Genomic DNA, 20,966 nt, shown 5'->3' on the forward strand with positions numbered 1-20,966 from the left:
TTGGTGGCTTAACTGAGCCATCCAGGCGCCCCACAAATTGTACACTTTAAATATGTGCAATTGATGATGTCAGTTAAAAAAAAAAGATAGGAGTGATACAAAGTGGAGAGGTCATGGGGGCCAGTCCATTAGAAATCTTGGAAGCAGAGAAATGTAGAAAGTGATGGTCTGCGGGTGGAAGTCTAAAATCAGTATTTAGAGTGGTTCCTGGGTGGCTCAGTTGGTCGAGCGACAGACTTCGGCTCACGTCATGATCTCACTCTTCAGGATCTCGCTGTTCTCGGTGGTAGCCCTGCAATGAGCTCTGTGCTGACAGCTGGAAGCCTGGAGCCTGGAACCTGCTTCAGATTCGGTGTCTCCGTCTCTCTCTCTCTCTGCCTCTCCCCAGCTTGTGCCCTCTCTCTCAAATAAATAAATATTAAAAAAATAAAATCAGTATTTCGATAATGGTGCGCTTTCCGGTGGAGTTAACATGGGAGGGAATACATTTTCACCTTTTGTTCTTAGGGGACTGTTTTCCTTGTAACCCAGCCCAGGACACTGGAAACATTGGGACTTAGGTTGAGTAAATGGTCTGTAAACACATCTGGTTCTTCCAATGAGTCCAGACTGTAGTCATGACCATTACCATCCTAGCTAACGGATGCTGAATGCTCATCTGGAGCTGTACCCTTCTAAGCACTTTACGTCCAACATCTTCTGTCTTGGTGAGCATCGGTAACCTGCCCAATCCGGGTCACCCAGCTAGTAAGGGTGCAGGGGTCCATGTGCGCAGTGCCTTCACCCTTCCTAAGGGTGCCGCTGGCCCCCAGTCAGGCTGCTGCCGTCACTCCTTCATTCTCTCCCCTGAGGGCTCTAGCCTCTAACCCTGAGGAGGTAATAAGCACGCAGAACAGGGCCCAGAAGAAGCCTGCTTCCATGGAGAGGAGCCTCCAGGGTCCGCGCGTGCCGGGCGCCAACTGTAGAGCTCTGCGTCTTGCGGAGAAGGAAGAGCGCACAGCTGCGTCCCCTCGGAGCAGACACTGCGCGCCAGGAAAGCTTGACGCAGAGAGGCTGGTAGGGCCAGGGAGATAAAGGAACGGGTAGGAGGGACAGACTGGGGCACAGCCTTTCTTAGGACTGGGAAAGCCAGGTGAGAGTACCAGCGGGCAACCAGCTGCTCAGGAGCGGGCGTGGCTGCAGAAAAGCCAGGTTTTGCAGCCGACGCTCGTGGCGGTTTCTGCACAGACCACGGCTACACCTTTTCTGGTGGCAGTCGAGTTCCTCCCCGGCATTGCTGGCGGCTAGGACCTGGCTAGCCCTGGCTTCTTCAAGTATCTGGTGTGGATGTGTGTGTGCTCGGGAGGGAGGATTTCAAAGTGCAGTAATTGCTTCACCGCGATCTGCCGTCGGGGAGCTTGATCTTAAAGTGAGTCCGCCTGTGAAGGTGTCTGGCAACTCCGAGGTTCTCTCGTAGGAGCACGCTGAGATTCCAGAGGGTTCTGTTGCATCCCGAGGATGTGCGCGGGAGTGTTTGGCCAGCAGTTTGTGGGGGTGTGTGCTGAGCTTTACCTAGCACTTCTTGGGCTGCCTTCTTCCCTTTTCCATCAGCTTGGGTCCCGGCAAGACCTCGCAGTAAAAGAAAAGGAGGTAGGGGCAGGTTGGCCTTCTTTGGTTCTCCACAGGCAGAGGCGGCCCCAGGGTCGGCCCTGAATCGGGGGGGGGGGGGGGGGGGGGGGGGGGGGACGTGGAAGGAAACCCCAGGGCGAGGACGCTAAGAAAAACCGAGGATTCTGTGACAGGGCAAGTGTGTGGCCTCCAGGACAACGTGGACCGCGGGGACTGGAGGAGTGACTCACGGCCTGGCTTTGGGATCCCATCCTGGGCGCTGGAGCCAATGAGCAGCCTGACCCACAGGTGGAGCCCAGGGGTGGGAGGGAGGCGTTCTCTACCTAGGCATGTGCCTGGGGCCCTGGGCTAGCCTGGGCTGGGGCTCCTGTCTCCGCCCAAGGACTGGAGGGCGGAGGAAACCCCACAGCGGAGCCCGGTTGGACTGGGGTGGGCGTGGGGGTGGGAGTGAGAAAGGACTCGGAACTGCTCTTGAGCGCCCGCAGCGGGTCTTCGCCTTTGCTCCCTGTTTCCTCTAGGCCTTCCATGGCAGCCAAATATGTGTACTCGCCCACTCACTCCTCTCCCATAAACCTGTAAGAGGGGACCTTAACCCTACTCTGTGATATAAGATTTAGGCCTCGTTCTCTTGCTTGTTCACCACACTGCAGCCACACCGGTTTTCTTTCAGTTCTTGGAACATAAATAGGTCTCCCTGTCTCAGGGCCTTTGCACACTCTCATGCCAGGAACACTTTCTCTGCTTTTTGCAAGGTCAGCCCCTTTCTCATCGTGTGGGTCTCACTTCTCAGCTTAAATGCCTCCTCCTCACAAAAGCTTTTATCCGACTCTCCTGCAAAGTAGGGTCTCTGCTCCCCACAAACATATTTATTTCCTCTTTCTTGTTTCCTTTATACCTCCTTGTGTGCACTTTGTGTTTATTTTATTTTATTCTCTGACTTTGACAATTTGATGTAACATAAAGCAGGAAACGTATTTGCCCTGTGACCTGTGACCGGCATATAACAAGCTGTCAAATGTTTGTGATAGCACTTTTATTAATTAGTTGACTCCTGGCTCCATAGACAGAGCCAGAAAATGCCTCCTGGGATAGGGCACTCTACCCAGTTCTGTAGAAACCAGCACTTTTGCAGAAGCTCCAAGTTGTCAGTGTGTAAGGTGGGTGCCTAGGTGTAGTCTTTATTCCCTGAATTTTCCCTTAAGAGACCTAAGTCAGTTACCTCTGTAGGGCAGTATTCCTAGGCTCTCATACAGGGTCTGGCACTCCTAGGAACTCAACAAATATGGGACACTGAGTGGGGGTGGGCCTCCCCCCACCTCTGCCTTGGTTCTTCACCATTCTCCCTTTGAAGCAAATTCAGCACATCACCACACTTTTCTAACACTGATCTCACACCACGAAGCTGAAACTCTCATGGGGACAGACATTGAATTTACCCCCTATGGAAAACTTTTTTTTTTTTTTTTTGGCCTTGAAATGCCAGGATATAACTGAGTAGCATTTTCTCAGAATGCAAAAGATCATTGATTTACCAAAAATCCTTTTTAAGCTTACAAACATGTGTATCTTTTTAAATTACATTTAAAACTTTAATTCCAGTATAGTTAACATAAAGTGTTATATTCATTTCAGGTGTTCAATATTGTGATTCAGCAATTTTATACATTACTCAGTGCTCATCATGATAAGTGTACTCTTTAATCCCCATCACTTATTTTACCCATCACCCCACCCACCTCCCCTCTGCAACCATCAGTTCTCTATAGTTAAGAGTCTGTTTCTTGATTTCTCTCTCTCTTTTTTCTTCCCTTTGCTCATTTGTTTTGTTTCTTAGATTCCACATTTGAGTGAAATCATATGGTGTTTTTCTTTTTCTGACTTATTTCACTTAGCATTATACTCAGCTCCATCCATGTTGCAAATGGCAAGATTTTATTATTTTTTATGGCTGAATAATATCCCACTGGGTATATATACCACATCTTCTTTATCCGTTCATCAGTCGATGGACACTTGGGCTGCTTCCATGATATGGCTATCGTAAATAATGCTGCAATAAACATAGGGGTGGATGTATCCCTTTGAATTCGTGTTTTTGTATTTTTTTGAGATAAATACCCAGTAGTGCAATTACTAGATCATAGGGTGACTTTATTTAAATTTTTTCATTCTTTTTTTTAAGTGTTTATTTATTTTTGAGAGAGAGAGAGCTGGGGAGAGAGAGAGAGACAGAGCATGAGCAGAGGAGGGGCAGAGAGAGAAGGAGACACAAAATCTGAAGCAGGTTCCAGGCTCTGACCCATCAGCATAGAGCCTGATGCGGGACTCAAACTCACAAACCTTGAGATCATGACCTGAGCCGAAGTCAGATGCTCAACCGACTGAGCCACACAGATGCCCCTTATTTAAAAAATTTTGAAGAAGCTCCATACTGTTTTCCAGAGTGGCTGCACCAGTTTGGATTCCCACCAACAGTGCATGAGGGTTCCTTTTTCTCCACATCCTTGCCAATCCTTTTTGTTTCTTGTGTTTTTTAGTTTAGTCATTCTGACAGGTGTGAGGTGATATCTCCTTGTAGCTTTGATCTGTATTTGCCTGATGATGAATGATGTTGAGCATTTTTTCATGTGTCTGTTGGCCATCTGGATGCCTTCTTTGGAGAAATGTTTGTTTATGTTTCTGCCTATTTTTAATTAGATTATTTGTGTTTTGGGGGTGTTGAGTTGTGTAAGTCTTTATATATTTTGGATACGAACTCTTTATCAGATATGTCATTTGCAAATATTTTCTCCCATTCCGTAGGTTGCTTTTTAGTTTTGTTGGTTGTTTTCTTAACTGGGCAGAAGCTTTTTATTTTGGTATAGTCCTACTAGTTTATTTTTGCTTTTATTTTCCTTGCCCCAGGAGACATATCTAGAAAAATGTTGCTACAGCTGATGTCAGAGAAATGACTGCTTGTGCTGTCCTCTAGGATTTTTATGGTTTCATGTCTCACATTTAGATCTTTAATCCATCTTGAGTTTGTTTTTGTGGATAGTGTAAGAAAGCGGTCCAGATTCATTCTTCTGTATGTTGCTGTCCAGTTTTCCCAACACCATTTGTTGAAGACACTGTCTTTTTCCCATTGTATATTCATTACTCCTTTATCAAAGATTAATTGGCCATATAATTGTGGGTTTATTTCTGAGTTTCTGTTCTGTGCCCTTGATCTATATGTCTCTTTTTGTGACAGTACCATACTGTTTTGATAACTACCACTTTGTATTGTAATTTGAGTCTGGAATTGTGATAAGTCCAGTTTTGTTTTCCTTTTTCAGCATTGTGTTGGCTGTCTTTTGTGGTTCCATAAAAACTTTAGGGTTGTTTGTTCTAGTTCTGTGAAAAATGCTGTTGGTATTTTGATAGAGATTGGATTAAATCTGTAGGTTGCTTTGGGTAGTATGGACATTTTAACAATATCTGTTCTCCCAATCCATGAGCATGGAATGTCTTTCCATTTCTTTGTGTCTTCCTCAATTTCTTTTGTCAATGTTTTATAGTTTTCAGAGTATAGGTCTTTCACCTCTTGGGTTAAGTTTATTCCTCGATATTTTATATTTTTGGTGCAATTGTAAATGGGATTTTTTTCTTAATTTGTCTTTCTGCTGCTTCATTATTAGTGTATAGGAGTGAGACAGATTTTTGAACATTGGTTTTGTATCCTGTAGCTTTACTGAATTAATTTATCAGCTGTGGCAGTTTTTTGGTGGAGTCTTTAGGGTTTTCTATATGTAATATCACATCGTCTGCAAATAGTGAGACTTTTACTTCTTCCTTACCAATTTGGATGCCTTTCCCCCCCCTTATGTTGTCTGAATGCCATGGCTAGGACTTCTAGTACTATGCTGAATAAAAGTGGTGAGAGTGGACTTCTTTGTCTTGTTCCTGATTGTAGGGGGAAAGTTCTCAGTTTTTCTCATTGAGTAGGATGTTCACTGTGGGTTTTTCATATATGGCATTTATTATGTTGAGGCATGTTCTCTCTAGACCTACTTTTTTTTTAAATCACGAATGGATGTTGTGCTTTGTCAAATCTTTTTTCTGCATCTATTGAAATGATCATATTGTTTTTATCCTTTCTCTTATTCGTGTGATGCACGGTGTTGATTGTTTTCTGGATAGTGAACCACCTTTGCAACCCAGGAATAAATCCCACTTGATCGTGGTGTGTGATTTTTTTCTAATGTATTGTTGAATCCCGTTTGCTAGTATTTTGTTGAGGGTTTTTGCATCTATGTTCGTCAGAAATATTGGCCTGTAGTTCTCTTTCTTCGTGGTATATTCATCTGCTTTTGGTATCCCACATGGCAAACTTAGTGAATTCCCTATTAGACCTCCCTGTTCCCTCAAAGTCCCTGGCTGATTACCAGCTCATTTTCCTCCCCTTCCTCTCTCCTATTTATGCCTCACAAATTTCTTGATGATCTTGAGCAGCTTAGTTCAGACCCCAAGCTTATACTCTCCACTCCACAGAGTCCAGTCTTTAGAAGGCGGCTCAGAAAGCACCTCTTGTTACTGGAGCGCACCCCCTGGGGGTATCATCTCCCTCTACACACACCTGAGCAGGTTATTAGGTATTTCCCCAGTGAAAATGGATTTCCCTGGAGGGGGCTGGGAGGACGTAGGGTATATTCTGTACTTAAGAAAAGTACAGGCGCCCGAGTGGCTCAGTTGGTTAAGTGTCTGATTCTTGGGTTCAGCTCAGGTCATGATCTCACAGTTTATGAAATGGGCCCCGCATCAGGCTCTGTGCTGACAGTGCGGAGCCTGCTTGGGATTCTCTCCCTCCCTCTCTCTCTGCCCCTCCCCTGCTTGTGTGCTCATGCTCTCTCCCTCAAAATAAATAAACATTTAAAAATAAATAATCTTTTTTTTAAATGAGCTTTTCTTCATTTTATTACAATTAAAAAAACAAGGGATAGCCTACTGGTCAGGAGGATGTGCTCTGAAGTGAGGCAGACCTGGGTTCAAATCTGTGTTCTGACCTTGGGAAAATTACCTATTATTCCTAAGGCTTTGTTTTCTCCTTTGCAAAATGAGGATTAAAATACCCACTTTGATGAGTTGTGCTGAGATGAATAAGGTCATGTCTGAAAAGAGCATAATAAGTGCTCAATAAGAGTTATTATTAGCAGGAATCTTCCAGAAGGCTCTATGGTGACTAAAGTCACTAGGTGAGAACTCAAAGAGCCACCCAAGGCCACACTGGGGGTAAAAAAAGGCCTCTGTGTAGCCTTCTTATCTCTCTGGCTTCCCAGGAATATTGGCAGATTCTAACCCTCCCCTCATGATTCCACTTCAATCTTTTTTCCGAGCTCTTTGCTCCAGTTTTCTTCTGTGATGTCCTTGCCACTCTTTGATGTTTTCCCTCACTCAGTCCACACTGTGGTCAAAACAAGGCAGGGATACTGTTGGGCAACATGTAGTTCACAGCCATAGGCTGTTCAAGGAAGGAACTGGATAAATGAAATCTCCAAGGGTGGGTGTCGGTGGTTGGTGGCTTTTAGGCTTTTCTGGGCTAGGGACCCCTTTGAGAATCTGAGGAAAGTTAGAGAATGTCTCTCTGTCCCTTCACACACACACACACCTACATGCACTCCCACAAGCACATACAATTTGCATACAATTCCAGGAGTTCTTGGACTCAGGGAAACCTGTCCAGTGCCCCGGAGGGATCCTCAGGACCCAGGCAGCCCAGATGCCCACTCTTTAACTCCTTCCTGGGCAGACTCTTCACAGAGCTGTAGCAGCAGAAAAATGGGCAAACCTCAACTCTTCTCTTTTCCTGCCTTCTCTTTGTCAGAAGGAACTAAAACTGCCTTAAGGAAGGGAGAAACAAGAGTGAAATAAACCAGCGTTGAAACATAGCCTGTGGGAAATTGAGAGATGGCTAAGCTAATGGAGTAGATTTTGTGAGCTCCATGAAGATTCATGATGTCAATTAGGGAAAAGAAAAAAAAGTATGACACCGGGCACCTGGGTGGCTCAGTCAGTTGAGTGTCTGACTTTGGCTCAGGTCATGATCTCACGGTTTTGAGTTCAAGCCCCCCATCAGGCTCGCTGCTGTCAGCAGGAGCCTAATTCGGATCCTCTGTCCATTTCTCTCTGCCCCTCCCCTACTTGTGCTCTCTCTCTCTTAAAAATAAACCTTACAACAAACAAACAAAAAATGTATGACAATGCAGAAAAAGTTGAGATATGAGAGGGGACGGGAAGGTTGGAAGAGGGGGGAAGGCTGATGTCAAAAATGTTACCAGGGTTAAGATGAAAACAGTTCTGGACGCTGTGAATTACTTACCCCTACTAAACTGTACACTTGAAAATGTAAATTTTATGTTATGTGTGTTTTGCCACAATTTTTTAAAAAAAATTACTGGGGGGCGCCTGGGTGGCTCAGTCGGTTAAGCATCGGACTCTTGATTTTGGCTCAGGCTGTGATCTCATGGTTCGCTGGATTGAGCCCTGCATCAGGCTCTGTGCCGACAGTGAGGAGTCTGCTTGGGATTCTCTCTCTCTCTCTCTCTCTCTCTCTCTCTCTCTCTCTCTCTCCCCCTCCCTCCCTCTCTCTCCTCCTCCCTCTCTCTCCGCCCCCCCACCCCTGCTTGCGCTGTCTCTCAAAATAAATTAAAAAAATTTTTTTTTAAGACAGCAGGCAACATGTCCTTATGAGAACTTTTAGGGGTCTACCACCGTACCAGACTCGAGGCAGTTGACCACCTCTTCCTACCAGGAAGTGCAAAAGTCAGTGACAGAATTCGGGTCTAGGACCCCCTTTATGGATGGTAAGTGGGTGTTGGGGGGATGGTTGAGGTGGTGCTGGTGAGGGAGTTAGCGTACAGCTCTGGGAAATTGGTGGGTTTTGACAGGGGAGGGGTGGCGTGGAGGAGGCAGGGGTGGTGGAGGAGAGGGTGTAAAGCTGGCCTGCGGTGTGGGGGGTGGGATCCTGCCCCCTTTCTGTCTTTTCTGAGCCTCTCCCAGTGAGGGGGACACCTGTTCCACCCCAAGCAGGAGTCTGCCAGGCTCACACACGGCGGCTCTCTCCGGTTTCCTGACTTTGGAGACAGCAGGTGGTGCTGTTTAGTAAACTTGGGAGGCGAGGAGGGGAAACCTGAACTTTTCACGTGAGAAGGCATCTCTACCCTGGTGACTCTCTCCCTTCCAGCTGCCACAGCAGAGGAGGGTGTGGGCGATGGGAAGCATCTTCCTCCTTGAGCTTCTTTAGAGCTCCTCAGCTGGCCCAGGGAGGAGGGAGGGCTGAGATCTGTTCTCTTGTGTGTTTCCCATGTGCGCTGGTATCCCAAATGTCTTTGGAATGTGGCTCAGGTGAAATCCTGGGTGGTGGCCACCGGTAGTTTGTCTGGGAGGGGTAAAGAAATTCAGAGGCATTCTTACACACCCCTCCATCAGCCTTGCTGACTCACCCTGTCCCCAGCTGAGGGTAGCTTCGATGGTTTTGCCTGCTCCTCTCGCTCTTGGGATTCCCGTCTCCCGAGAAAGCTCAGAGTGCTCTTAGGGGTCTGGGACTCCACAGTAAAACAGACCAGACACTTGGGAAACATCTCTTCAATTGTAGCTTTAAATTTCAGGCTTCTATCCAGTGAGCTCAGGTTCCAGAAAGCATCCATCGGGACTAGTTAGTGAACTGGGTGCTTTCTGCTGAGCTGGGGCTTTGGGTTAGGTAGGAGGTCTCCTTCTATCCAGTGAATCTGGACTTGATTGTTTCACTGGGCTTTGTCCCCAACAATGGTAGGATTCTGGGGAATGCAAACACAACACTGGTTTGACAGCTTCAGCAAGTTTTAAAAAGCCCAACACACCAAAGCCCCGTGTGCCTTTGGGACTCCACATTGCCAGTCTCGCTCTTGATAGGCTTTTATGTCTCTACCCTTGTTTTTCCTCTGCCACACCTTACCGTGGTGTTCTTATTTGATGCTGTTGAACTTCACTTACGGGATTTTGTAAATGGTCTTAAGTCCTTTTTGAGACAGGGCAGGGTACAAATAAATAGAAAGAAAAACACGACTCTGAAAGGTCAGATGTTTTGATATTGGCTAAACCTTGGGCTAATATAAGAAAATGACTGCACTCCTTACTGACCATAACATCCAGAATCTTCCAGACTCACAGAAGAGAGAGGATCTCCTCATGGAAAGAGGTGACAGGACTGCACAGGCTTACCTTTTGACTCCTGGCATTCCCGGTGCCTCTCCCCTCAGCATCTTTCCAGGGTTGCTGCTGTTACCACTAAGCTTTGGGGTGGGGTGAAGGCTGGGGATTGCTGTGACATTAACCATTTGCCACTGTGGACTCATGACCTTTCCCTAATACTCCCTGCAGAGCCCCTGAAGCTCTAAACTCATAAGACCGGAACATTTGAAATGACCTAAAAAAGTCTATTAGATGAGCAAAACGTAAGCAGAAAATAATGTGAAACTAAGTCATCCGAGCGATAGTTCATGATTTTTTATTTTATTTTCCATTACGCACCACATGGTGACCTCAACATTCAGACGAAGGCCGATCAGGACAGTGGTCATATTTTTATACCAGCTACAAACGTAAGTAATTCTCAAACTGCAGGACCCTCTGTTCCCCTTCCTCAAAAGGGTGGTCCTTCTAGCACCCCTGCCTAGAGCAACTTTCAAGCCAGATGATGCTTCGTAACTTCCAGCACCAATCTTGGCTTTCAGTTTTAACTCACGCCCCCACCTCCGTCCCCCAATGGTCCCTCCCCCCACCGCAATCTTAAAAGATGAATGTAGCTCTACCAAAGACTTAGAAGTATCTCCCTGCCTTCTCTGATGTGTTTCAGTCAAAGGTGTGTGGTCAGAGGCATCTAAGTGTTGAAAAGCCATTTTTACTATCAAATTGGATTCCAAAACATCTTGGAGATGTAAGAGACCACTTGTAGCCATTCATACAGAGTACTCAGGCTGGAAGTGATTAAACGACTTGCTGAAGGTCCCAGAGCTAAAGCGTCTAAACTAAGATTTATGCCTATTGCTACCCAGACCACTCTGTTTCTCATGGAGATTGGCCTCTTGCACATCTAAACAGAAGTGTGATGGTGACTGGGACTTTTTTACAGAAGAAGATGATATATGTAGATGCAAAGACATATGCATATATACACAGGCAAGGTAGTGGAATTAGGAATGCAAGTAATAGAGGAATGATTATTTGTGCTATGTGCACAATTTTAACTGTTTGTCCTGAGTGTCTTAAGGACAAATGCGGACCCCTAATAAATGAAATTAATGAATGAGACTGAGGGAGAAAAAAAAAATTAATTTTGTGCACCGAATGCAGAACTCTAGGGCAAACAATGAAATTTAGGCAGGGTCCTACCCTCTAGAGGTTCTTTCAGGGTAGACATATGCTTCAATAATTCTAATATAAAGCCGACTTTGATCAATACTCTCACAGTTTAATGAGGGGTTTAGCGTCACAGTATGTGAAAAAAATAGTAACTCTACCAAACAACGAAACTTATCAGCAAGTACCAGCAAATTGCCTGTGTGCAGGTATGTTGTGGGTGTGCATAATCCATGCGTACAGATGTGTAGTAGCTGCCCACAAACATGTTAGTTTTCAGTGTATTGCAAGCGTGCAGTAAATTTGGGATGAATTCTTGTACAACTTCCAGCCCCGCTTTATGCACACAAAGATACTTCCTGGTATGTCTCTTATCCCTTGGTTCGGTTCTAGGTCTGATGAAGAAAATATATTTCCAGGCCAGACCTCTCCTCTGAGTTGCAGACTCGTATATCCATTTACCATCCTCTTGGGTGTTTCAAAAGTACCCAAAGCTCAACGTGTCCAAAATAGCACCTGATCCTGCTTCCAGGATTCCCTGTCTCAGTCAATGGCATCATTGTGTGCACAGTTAGGCAAGCCAGAGGGCGGGAGCCAGAATATAATCTTCCTAAGGGCAGGGACCTGGCCTGGCTTGTTTTCTGCTGTGTCTTCATGACCTAGAACAGAGCATGGCACAGAGAGGGTATTGATTGAGTTCTGTGGGATAACTGCCTGCGCTCATTTTCCTCCATCTCCACCACTACTATTCAGTCCAGGCTGCTGTAACTTCTCGCCGGCACTGCTGCAAGAGCCTCCTGACTAATATTTCTGTATATCTTCCACTCTAGCCAGTGATCGTTTCAAAACAAATCTGAATCTAAGGCAAGCGTTCTTGCCGTGTTCTCTGAGGTCATACATGGTATGCATCCTATGACTCTTCCAGCCTTGTCTCATATCACGATCACCCTTGCTTTTGAGATCCAGCCAAGTAGCCTTTTTTACAGTGCTTATCATTGCTTGCTCTGTCCTGCCACAGGGCCTTTGCACGTATTGCTTTCTCTGCTTGGAACATTCTTCTTCTCTTTACCCACTTAATTTCTACTCATCCTCCTGATGTCACTGTCAGAGCTTAAAGTACTAGTTCCTGTGTGTCCTGATGTCAAATGTATTTGACAGAAAAATCGTAGTCAAAATAACTTGAAAAATAAAAAACTGCTGACAAGAGATAGCTCCATAGCACTTGTCATGGTTTCATTTTTACATTTGTCTGCATAATTACTTTCTGCATGAAACTAAGTTTTTGTCTGTCTTCCTGTATGAAGACGAGGATTTAATTGAGGACCATTAAAACTTAAGCCAACCTTTCTTTTTCTTCATGTATTTTTGGAAAGTACCATTAAATATATTTACCTGTGTTCTTTTTTTCTATTGGATATACATCTTCAGAAGATTACTAATGTTTGATTAAAATATCCCAGGAAACTTTTCTCTCAGTGGGTTCCTCCTTAGTTCATGAATGCTATGGGATGGTTTAAGTGTCGTTCATCCTGGAGACAGGCTATGGACATTTAGAAGATAGTGCTTTCACCTGTGATATCAGGACTCAATAAAATCAAGCAAAGAGGGCTCATCCAGGTTACCTTCTCCACTGTATATCTTCTCTTTTCTTGAAAGTTCCCAAAATGGGTAAGTTGACGGAATCTTATATATTATTAAGATGATTAGAATCACTCCAGCAGACTAGGTGTTTCAAACAGACCCTGTAAATATAAGAATTATATGATAAAGAAGGATTATAAATCCAATTAGGGAAGAGTCAGTTTATTCAACAAATTCTGTTTGAATATTTAAGTAGCATTTTGTGGGAAAAAGTAAAATTTATCTTTATTTTTTTTTTTTTTTTTTTTTTTAACGTTTATTTATTTTTGAGACAGAGAGAGACAGAGCATGATCGGGGGAGGGTCAGAGAGAGAGGGAGACACAATCTGAAACAGGCTCCAGGCTCTGAGCTGTCAGCACAGAGCCTGACGCGGGGCTCGAACTCACGGACCGCGAGATCATGACCTGAGCCGAAGTCGGACGCTTAACCGACAGAGCCACCCAGGCGCCCCGTAAAATTTATCTTTAAACCACATCATATACTAATATAAGTTCCTGAAAGATTAACATGTAAAATGGTAAAAACTTAGGCCAAAAAAGGCTGTATGAAAACCTAAGTGAATCGCACATCCAGGGGAAGACATTCTAAGCTTGAGAGCAATGGAAAACATGGCTTTCATCCCCCCAAGAGAAAATGTTTGACTACATGAAAATGAAAAATTAATGACGAAGTTAAAAGGTAAACAACAAGGGGACCCTGGGTGGCTCAGTTGGTTGTCTGACTTCGGCTCCGGTCATGATCTCATGGTTCATGAGTTTGAGCCCCGCGTCAGGCTCTGCGCCGACAGCTCAGAGTCTGGAACCTGCTTCGGATACTGTGTCTCCCTCTTGTGTCTGCCCCTACCCCTGCTCACACTCTGTCTGTCTCAAAAATAAATAAACATTAAAAAAAAAGGTAAACAACAAAATGGGGAAAAAATAGGCTATCAGAAACTATACAAAGGGTTAATGTCTGTATTACATAAGGACATTTATAAATCAGTAACCAAGTGCTAAGACCCCAGTAAAGAAATTGGGCAAAGGATACGAACAGACACTTCGCGTGTAAGATAAAATAATTGATTTGACTCGCAAGAAAATATTCAAACTTGCTAGAAATCGGGGGTGCCTAGGTGGCTCAGTCGGTTGGGCGTCTGACTTTGGCCCAGGTCATGATCTCGAAGTCTGTGAGTTCAAGGCCCGCATCCGGCTCTGTGCTGACAGCTCGCAGCCTGGAGCCTGCTTCAGATGATTCTGTCTCCCACTCTCTCTGCCCCTCCCCTGCTCATACTCTGTCTCTGTCAAAAATAAGTAAACATTAAAAAAACAATAAAAAAAAAACCAAACTTGCTAGAAATCAAAGAAATGCAAATTGCCTATTTTGCAGTCGCATAAATGCAAAAATTACCATTTTAACCTATCAAATTAACAGAAATAAAAAGTGTATTATACTCAGTATTGGAGAAGGATGGGTGAAATAGCTTTTCATCCAATATATTGCTGTGGGGAAGTGACATTCATCATTATGTATAACGAATATTAAAAATGTTCACAACTTTTGATCCATTTCCCAGAATGTATCATTAGGAAATGTGTTAAGGAAGTAAGTCTAAATATAAGCAGTGTTTTATGCACAAAGATTTTCATGGAAGTATTACATATAGTATTATGTGTAATAAGAGGGAGATCGCTAAAAAATGAGGGGACATTCACATAATGAAATTAAACCACCATTGGAAATTAAATATATGAAATTTTCCAATAAAATGAGAAAACGTGGGCAAAATGGGATACAAAAGTGTGTGCACCATATACTCTCAACTACATAAAAGACAAGTGGGCAGAGAGAAACACCGGGAAGACATACACTGAAACAGGAACAAAACCAGTCATTATTTTTCCAAGGTAGATTATAAGTGAATTTTTATTTTTACTTGTTTCTCTTTGTTTTCAAGATTTCCTACGAACCAATCCTCGCTCCCTTCCTGTGGGAAAACAGAGGCAATGCCATAAAAACGAATCAAGTACTGACACAGGCTACTACCTGGACGAATCTCGAAGACACGAGGCTACGTGTAAGAAGCCAGACACAAAAGGCCACATATTGTATGATTCCATGTACATGAAACGCAAATCTACAGAGACAGAAAGCAGATTAGCGTTTGCCAGGGGCCGGGAAAGAGGAATTGGACTGATTGCTCATAGGCATGGGGTTTCTTTTTCAGGTGATGGAAATGTTCCGGCATCAGTGGCGATGGTTACACAACACAGCGAAGATTAACCACTGCACTGCACACTTGAACATGGCTAATTTTATGTTATGTGAATTATATCTCAAATAAATAAATAAAGCTTGATATTAAACAAAGACAGAAACCGAAGTAAATGAGGGCTTTAGGTGAAGAACTAAAAGTCCATTTTCAAATGGTCATCTCTGCATTCTCAAGGGAGCCTCTCACTTTTTCCTGATAGGCGTCAAGGACCTCACTGGGTGGTGTGTAGTTCAGAGAAGAAGACAAGGAAAATGAGGGGCGTCTTGGTGGCTCAGTTGGTTGAGCGACCAACTCTTGATTTCAGCTCAGGTCATGATCCTAGGGTCGTGGGACTGAGCCCTGCGTAGGGCTCTGCACTGAGTGTGGAGCCTGCTTAAGATTCTCCTTCACTCTCTCTTTCCCTGCCCATCCCTCTCCCCCACCATGCTCCCTGCCCCATCCCTCTGTTCTCCCCATGCCCCTCTTTCCCCCCACCATCTCCCCCTCTCCTCCTACCGTCCCTCTCTCTCCCTCCCCCCTCTCCCCCATTTATCTCTTCCCACCCCACCACCCTTCTCTCCCCACTCTCCCTCCCCCCCCCGTGCTCTTTCTCTCAAATAAAAAGTAAAAAAATGGAAAAAAAGAGAGGAGGAAGACCAAACATTGCTTTGTGTTTTTAAGATTAAAAAAAAAAAAAATTAACATGAGACAGAGCACCGTGGGGAAGGGGCAGAGAGAGAGGGAGACACAGAATCTGAAGCAGGCTCCAGGCTCTGAGCTGTCAGCACAGAGCCTGATGCGGGGCTTGAACCCACGAACCGTGACATCATGACCTGAGCCAAAGTTGGATGCTTAACCGACTGAGCCACCCAGGCACCCCTTTTAAGATTTTATTTTTAAGTAATCCCAATGTGGGGCTTGAACTTACAACCCTGAGATCAAAAGCCATGTGCTCTACCCACTGAGCAAGCCAGGTGCCCCAGGATCAGAGAGACTTTACAAATTATGAATGGCTATTAAAAATGAAAATGTAAAGTGATACTGTTTACAATAGAATCAAGAACATCAAATACCTAGGAATAAACCTAACAAAAGATGAACAAGACCTACACAGAAAACTATAAACATTGAGGGAAATTAAATTTGAAAAGGGTATATCTTGCACATTGTTTAGAAGATTCAATATTATAAGGATATTAAATTTCCCCACATTGATCTATAAATTCAGTGCAATCTCAATCGAAATTTGAGCAAGTTTTTGTTGTTGTTTTTGTTTGGTCTTGTTTTGTTTTAGAAATGAACAAGTTGATTCTAAAATGAACATGAAAATGCAATGGGCCAAGAATAGTCAAGAAATCTAGAAGGAGGAATGACAAAGCTGAAGGCTTTACATTAGTAAATATCAAGAACTATTAGAAAGCTATAATAATTAAGACAGTGTGGGATTGGCTCAAGAATAGACTAATAGACCAATGGACCAGAATAGAGGTCAGGAACAAATCTGACATAACTGTGACAGTGAAGAGCTAGGTTTTTCAATAAATGGGGCTGGGTCTATGGGATATATTTGTGAAAAAACTAAAAAAGAATCTTGATTCTTATCTGATACTATATGGTAGGAAAAATTTATGCTTCCGTGGAAAACTGCGTTTTTGTAGCATACCCTCTGGGTTATCTGATTGTGATTTTATGGCAACCATTTTATAACTCTGTAACTTGTAGATAACTGATAGCAAAGCAAAATTCATGAAAATAAATTCTGTCTCATGGAGGGATACCATCTCCCCCAGAGAAAAATTTATTTTGCCTCAATTTGCATATTCATTTCAATATTCCTGATCTACCAATGTGTCTGTTCTTTGGACTCACCTTTGAACAGGTTGAAACACCTTGCCAGTTTTTCTTCTTTATAAGTTAAATAAAATTTTAACATATGTTTATTTTCTTTTTAAAAAAATTTTTTTAATGCTTATTTATTTTTGAGAGGGAGAGTCAGAGTGTGAGCAGCGGAGGGGCAGAAAGACAGGGAGACACAGAATCTGAAGCAGGCTCTAGGCTCCGAGCTATCAGCACAGAGCCCCACACAGGGCTCAAACTCACGAACAATGAGATCATGACCTGAGTCAAAGACAGACGCTCAACCGACTGAGCCACCCAGGCGCCCCTACATGTGTTTATTTTCATATGTGAATGAGTGTCATGATTTTATGTTTTAAAATTTTTTTTAAGTTTATTTATTTGAGAGAGAGAGACAGCACGTGTGTGCGCACAGGTGGGGGAGGGGCAGAGAGAGAGGAAGAGAGAATCCCAAGCAGAGATCCACTGACAACAAGAAGCCCGATGCAAGGCTTGATCCCGTGAATGGTGAGATCACGACCTGAACTGAAATCAATAGTTAGAGTCTTAACTAACTGAGCCACCAGGTGCCCCATGATTTTATCTTAAAAAAAAAAAAAATTATCTTTTAACAATACATGCAGATTAATTCCAGATGGATAACGAACCTAAATGTGAAAGGTAAAGCAATAAAGCTTCTAGAAGATTATAAAGGAGAATATATTCATGACTTTGGGGGCAGCAAAGATTTCGTAAACAGAACACAAAAGCACTAACCATAAAAGAAAAGATGAATAACTCAAATTTCATTAAAACTAAGTACTTTTTGGGGCACCTCGGTGGCTCAGTCGGTTAAGTGTCCGACTTCAGCTCAGGTCATGATCTCATAGTCCGTGAGTTCGAGCCCCGTGTCGGGCTCTGTGCTGACAGCTCAGAGCCTGGAGCCTGCTTCGGATTCTGTGTCTCCCCCTCTCTCTGACCCTCCCCCGTTCATGCTCTGTCTCTCTCTGTCTCAAAAATAAATAAACATTAAAAAAAAAATTAAAAAAAAAACAACTAAGTACTTTTTACCCAGGAACACCACTGAGAGTGAAAAGGCAAGCCACAGAGTGGGAGAAGATATTAGCAAAGCATTTTTATATATTACATATACAAAGTATTATATATTATATGTATGATATAATAGAAATATATATATTATGTAACAATACAAATATTTATTACAAATCAATAAAATAGATAACAGAAAAGAAAAATGGACAAAAGACCTGAATAGCACATCACAAAAGACCATATCCAAATGGCTAATAAACAAGTGCTCAACCTCACGAGTCATCAGGGAAATACAAACTAAAACCACCGCGCATCTCCCAGAAGGGCCACATACAAAAGATTGACGATGCCAAGGTTGACAAAAATGTGGAGAAACTGGATCTCTCGAACAGCACTGGTGGGAGTATAAATTGGTGTAACTGCTTTAAAATATTATTTGGCAATATCTCCGAGTGCTAAACATATACCCAACCCTACGACCTGGCAATTCCATTCTTAGGGGTGTGTGTGTGTGTATGTTTATGTACATGTACAAAAAGACACATGAGAATGTACAGCAATTTATTCTTAATAGCTCTTTGTTGGTTTCCCGTGGCTGCCATAATGAACTACCACAAACTCAGTGGCTTAAAACAGTAATTAAATCTCTCTCTGTTGTCTCTGGAGCTCAGAAGTCTGAAGTCAAGATGTCAGGGCTACACTCCTTCCAGAGGCTCTAGAGGAGATTCTGTTCCTTGCCTCTTCCAGCTGCCAGTAGTGGCTATGGGCATTCGTTGGCTTGTGGATGCCTTTGCCTCTTCTCATGGCCTTGGCCCCTTCTGTATAACCTCTGTGACTCATTCCTTTAAGAATGTCTGTCATTGGATCTAGGGCCCACTTGGACAATCCAGGATGATCTCCTCATCTCAAATCCTTAATTATATCTGCAGAAACACATTTTCTAAACAAGTAGCATTCACAGGTTCCAGGGATTAGGACGTGCATACATTTTTTTTTTTTTTGGTGGCGGGGAGAGAGCGTCATTCAACCCACTACAAGCCATGTCTATCAACTGTAGAATGAAAAATAAATTGTGATGTATTGCTATAAAACAATAAAGATGAACAAATTACTATACACGAACACCACTGGTGACTCTCGTAATACTGAGTGAAAGGAGCCTGACTCCAAATAAATACCTAATGTATGATTCATTTATACAATGTTCAAAAATAGCAAGACTAATGTAGAGGACAGAACCTGGGATGGTGGTAGGTACCTTATGGAAAGGAGGGGACCCAGGGACTGAGAGGGACTCTAGCATGGTTTCTGCAGGTATGGATACTGTCCTGTTTCCTGATCTGGGTGCTGAAGACTCACCAAGCTGAACGCTTTTCTGCTGATAATGTTTATAGTACATTTTCCTTTTCACCTTCTTTCCTTTACTATGGCTGTGGTTTAAAAAAAAATCTGTTTCTATGTTATACATTTTCTTCTATTTTCTGAATATATTAGATTCCAATACCTATGTTTATGAAAAATTATGAATGGAGGCACCTGGGTGGCTCAGTTGGTTAAATCTCTCAGTCTTGATCTCAGCTCAGGTCTTGATCTCAGAGTTGTGAGTTCAAGCCCGGTGTTGGGCTGCAGCTGGGCATGAAACCTACTTAAAAAAAAAAAAATTATTAAAAAATTTTTTTTAACATTTATTTATTTTTGAGAGAGAGAGAGAGAAGAAAGGGCAAAGAGAGAAGGAGACACAGAATCCGAAGCAGGCTCCAGGCTCTGAGCTGTCAGCACAGAGCCCAATGACGGGCTCAAACCCACGAACTGAACTGTGAGATCATGACCTGAGCCAAAGTCAGATGCTTAGCCAACTGAGCCACCCAGGTATTATGATTATTGACAATATTTTCTTTCTCATTTTTCGAAGGTGGGCAGAGATTTCATCAGAGGGACTATAAGGGCAGGTAAGAAGAGGGTGCTTAAAGATAGGACCTGGTTTGAACCTGGTTCAAAAGGTTGCCTCCTAGAGGGAACCCCTGGGTAAGGAGCTTTATTCTGGCTGTGCTCCCCACCCCCAACCTTGGACTTAGTGAACTGTCAAATGCTGGGCTTGCCTTGAGGCTTCCCGGCCTGCGTTATAGTTCCTTAGGGTCAACAGTCGACATGCCCGTCAGCGCTGTGCCGTGTGCTGTGGCGTTGAAGGGGAAGCGAAGTGAAGGGACGGTGGGCTGCTTACACCACGTCTTGGCCGGCTCTGCCTCCGCAGGTCTGTGTCCAGGGGCCCAGCGGTTGAGAAAGCGGAGGCCCATGGACCAGGCCAGGAGAACAAGGCTCTGAGGGGTAGCTTCCAATGGGACAGTTTGCAGAGGGGTAAATGCTCGGAACTTCTGCCTTCCTTCCCCCTATGCCGTGACACTGATTATGGAAAGATGAAGCATGGCTTGTATCTACAATGAACACATATTTCTTTTATAATCAGAAAGAATCAACCTATGTTTTCAAAAGACGGTTCTATTGGGTTCTGCTACCAGTGGCCTTGACTGGACAAATGCTGGAGGCTTCAAAGGCTTCTATGCCTCTCCTGCCTAACCTGACCTGCCTTCTGCTAGCAGGGCATCGGGAGATCTGGAAATGGTGAAGCCCACATTTCCTGCTTCCAGATGCTTACAGGTGAACGAAACAAGTGCCGAATCAGAGCACAAGAAATAAGCTAGGAAACCAGAAGGAATTTCTTAAAGGGAGAGGTGAAGGGAAAGGTAAGGGGTCCACAGTCTCTAGACAACTTTTCACTTGGCAGATTCCAGGGCCTTCTCTGAAGAGACTTGGCAAATTAGAAAGAGAATGCCTTTATGTCTTTCATGACGCAAGCTTTGTTAAACAAAGTAACATTGCCAGCAAGACCGCAGGGGGAAATGTTAGCCATTTGCTTCTTGGGACCATCCTCTGTCCAGTGTGGCCACAGTTTTAACCTCCGCATTGCCACACCCACTGGGGCAGTGGAAAGAGAGCCTGATGTTGGGGACTTGTTTCCCTGGCTCGCTGAGCCCTGAGAGGGGAGCCCCTTGCTCACAGAGCCTACGCACCTTGATCGTCTCGTTGGTCAGAGTGGGCAAGAGTCTGAGGCGGCTGGACTTGAAGCCAGAAGGCTGTTTACCAAGCACGGCAGTGAATGAGTCATGTGTGGACATTTGTCACCACACCCCAGAGTCCGAGGCAAAGGAGAAACATGAGCAACCATTACCGGACTCTCTCTGCTCC

The 20,966-nt window shown here is 44.0% G+C and overlaps 1 protein-coding gene across 3 annotated transcripts in view; it reads left to right on the top strand.

Moving 5' to 3' along the window:
- GOT1L1 (glutamic-oxaloacetic transaminase 1 like 1) overlaps positions 1-14,890 on the top strand; it is a 32,905-nt gene extending 18,015 nt beyond the window's left edge. For 2 of the 3 annotated variants that reach the window (XM_042934883.1, XM_042934884.1), the window contains exon 9: positions 14,538-14,890. In XM_042934883.1, the coding sequence (XP_042790817.1) occupies positions 14,538-14,863 (326 nt within the window). In that variant the 3' untranslated portion in view covers positions 14,864-14,890. Of the gene's footprint in view, positions 1-267; positions 294-14,537 lie in introns of those variants that run through there. The other variant, XM_042934887.1, reaches the window with a different exon arrangement.
- The last annotated feature ends 6,076 nt before the right edge of the window (positions 14,891-20,966 follow it).

This window comes from Panthera leo, chromosome B1 (assembly GCF_018350215.1).
Source record: "Panthera leo isolate Ple1 chromosome B1, P.leo_Ple1_pat1.1, whole genome shotgun sequence".
NCBI classification, from domain to species: domain Eukaryota; kingdom Metazoa; phylum Chordata; class Mammalia; order Carnivora; family Felidae; genus Panthera; species Panthera leo.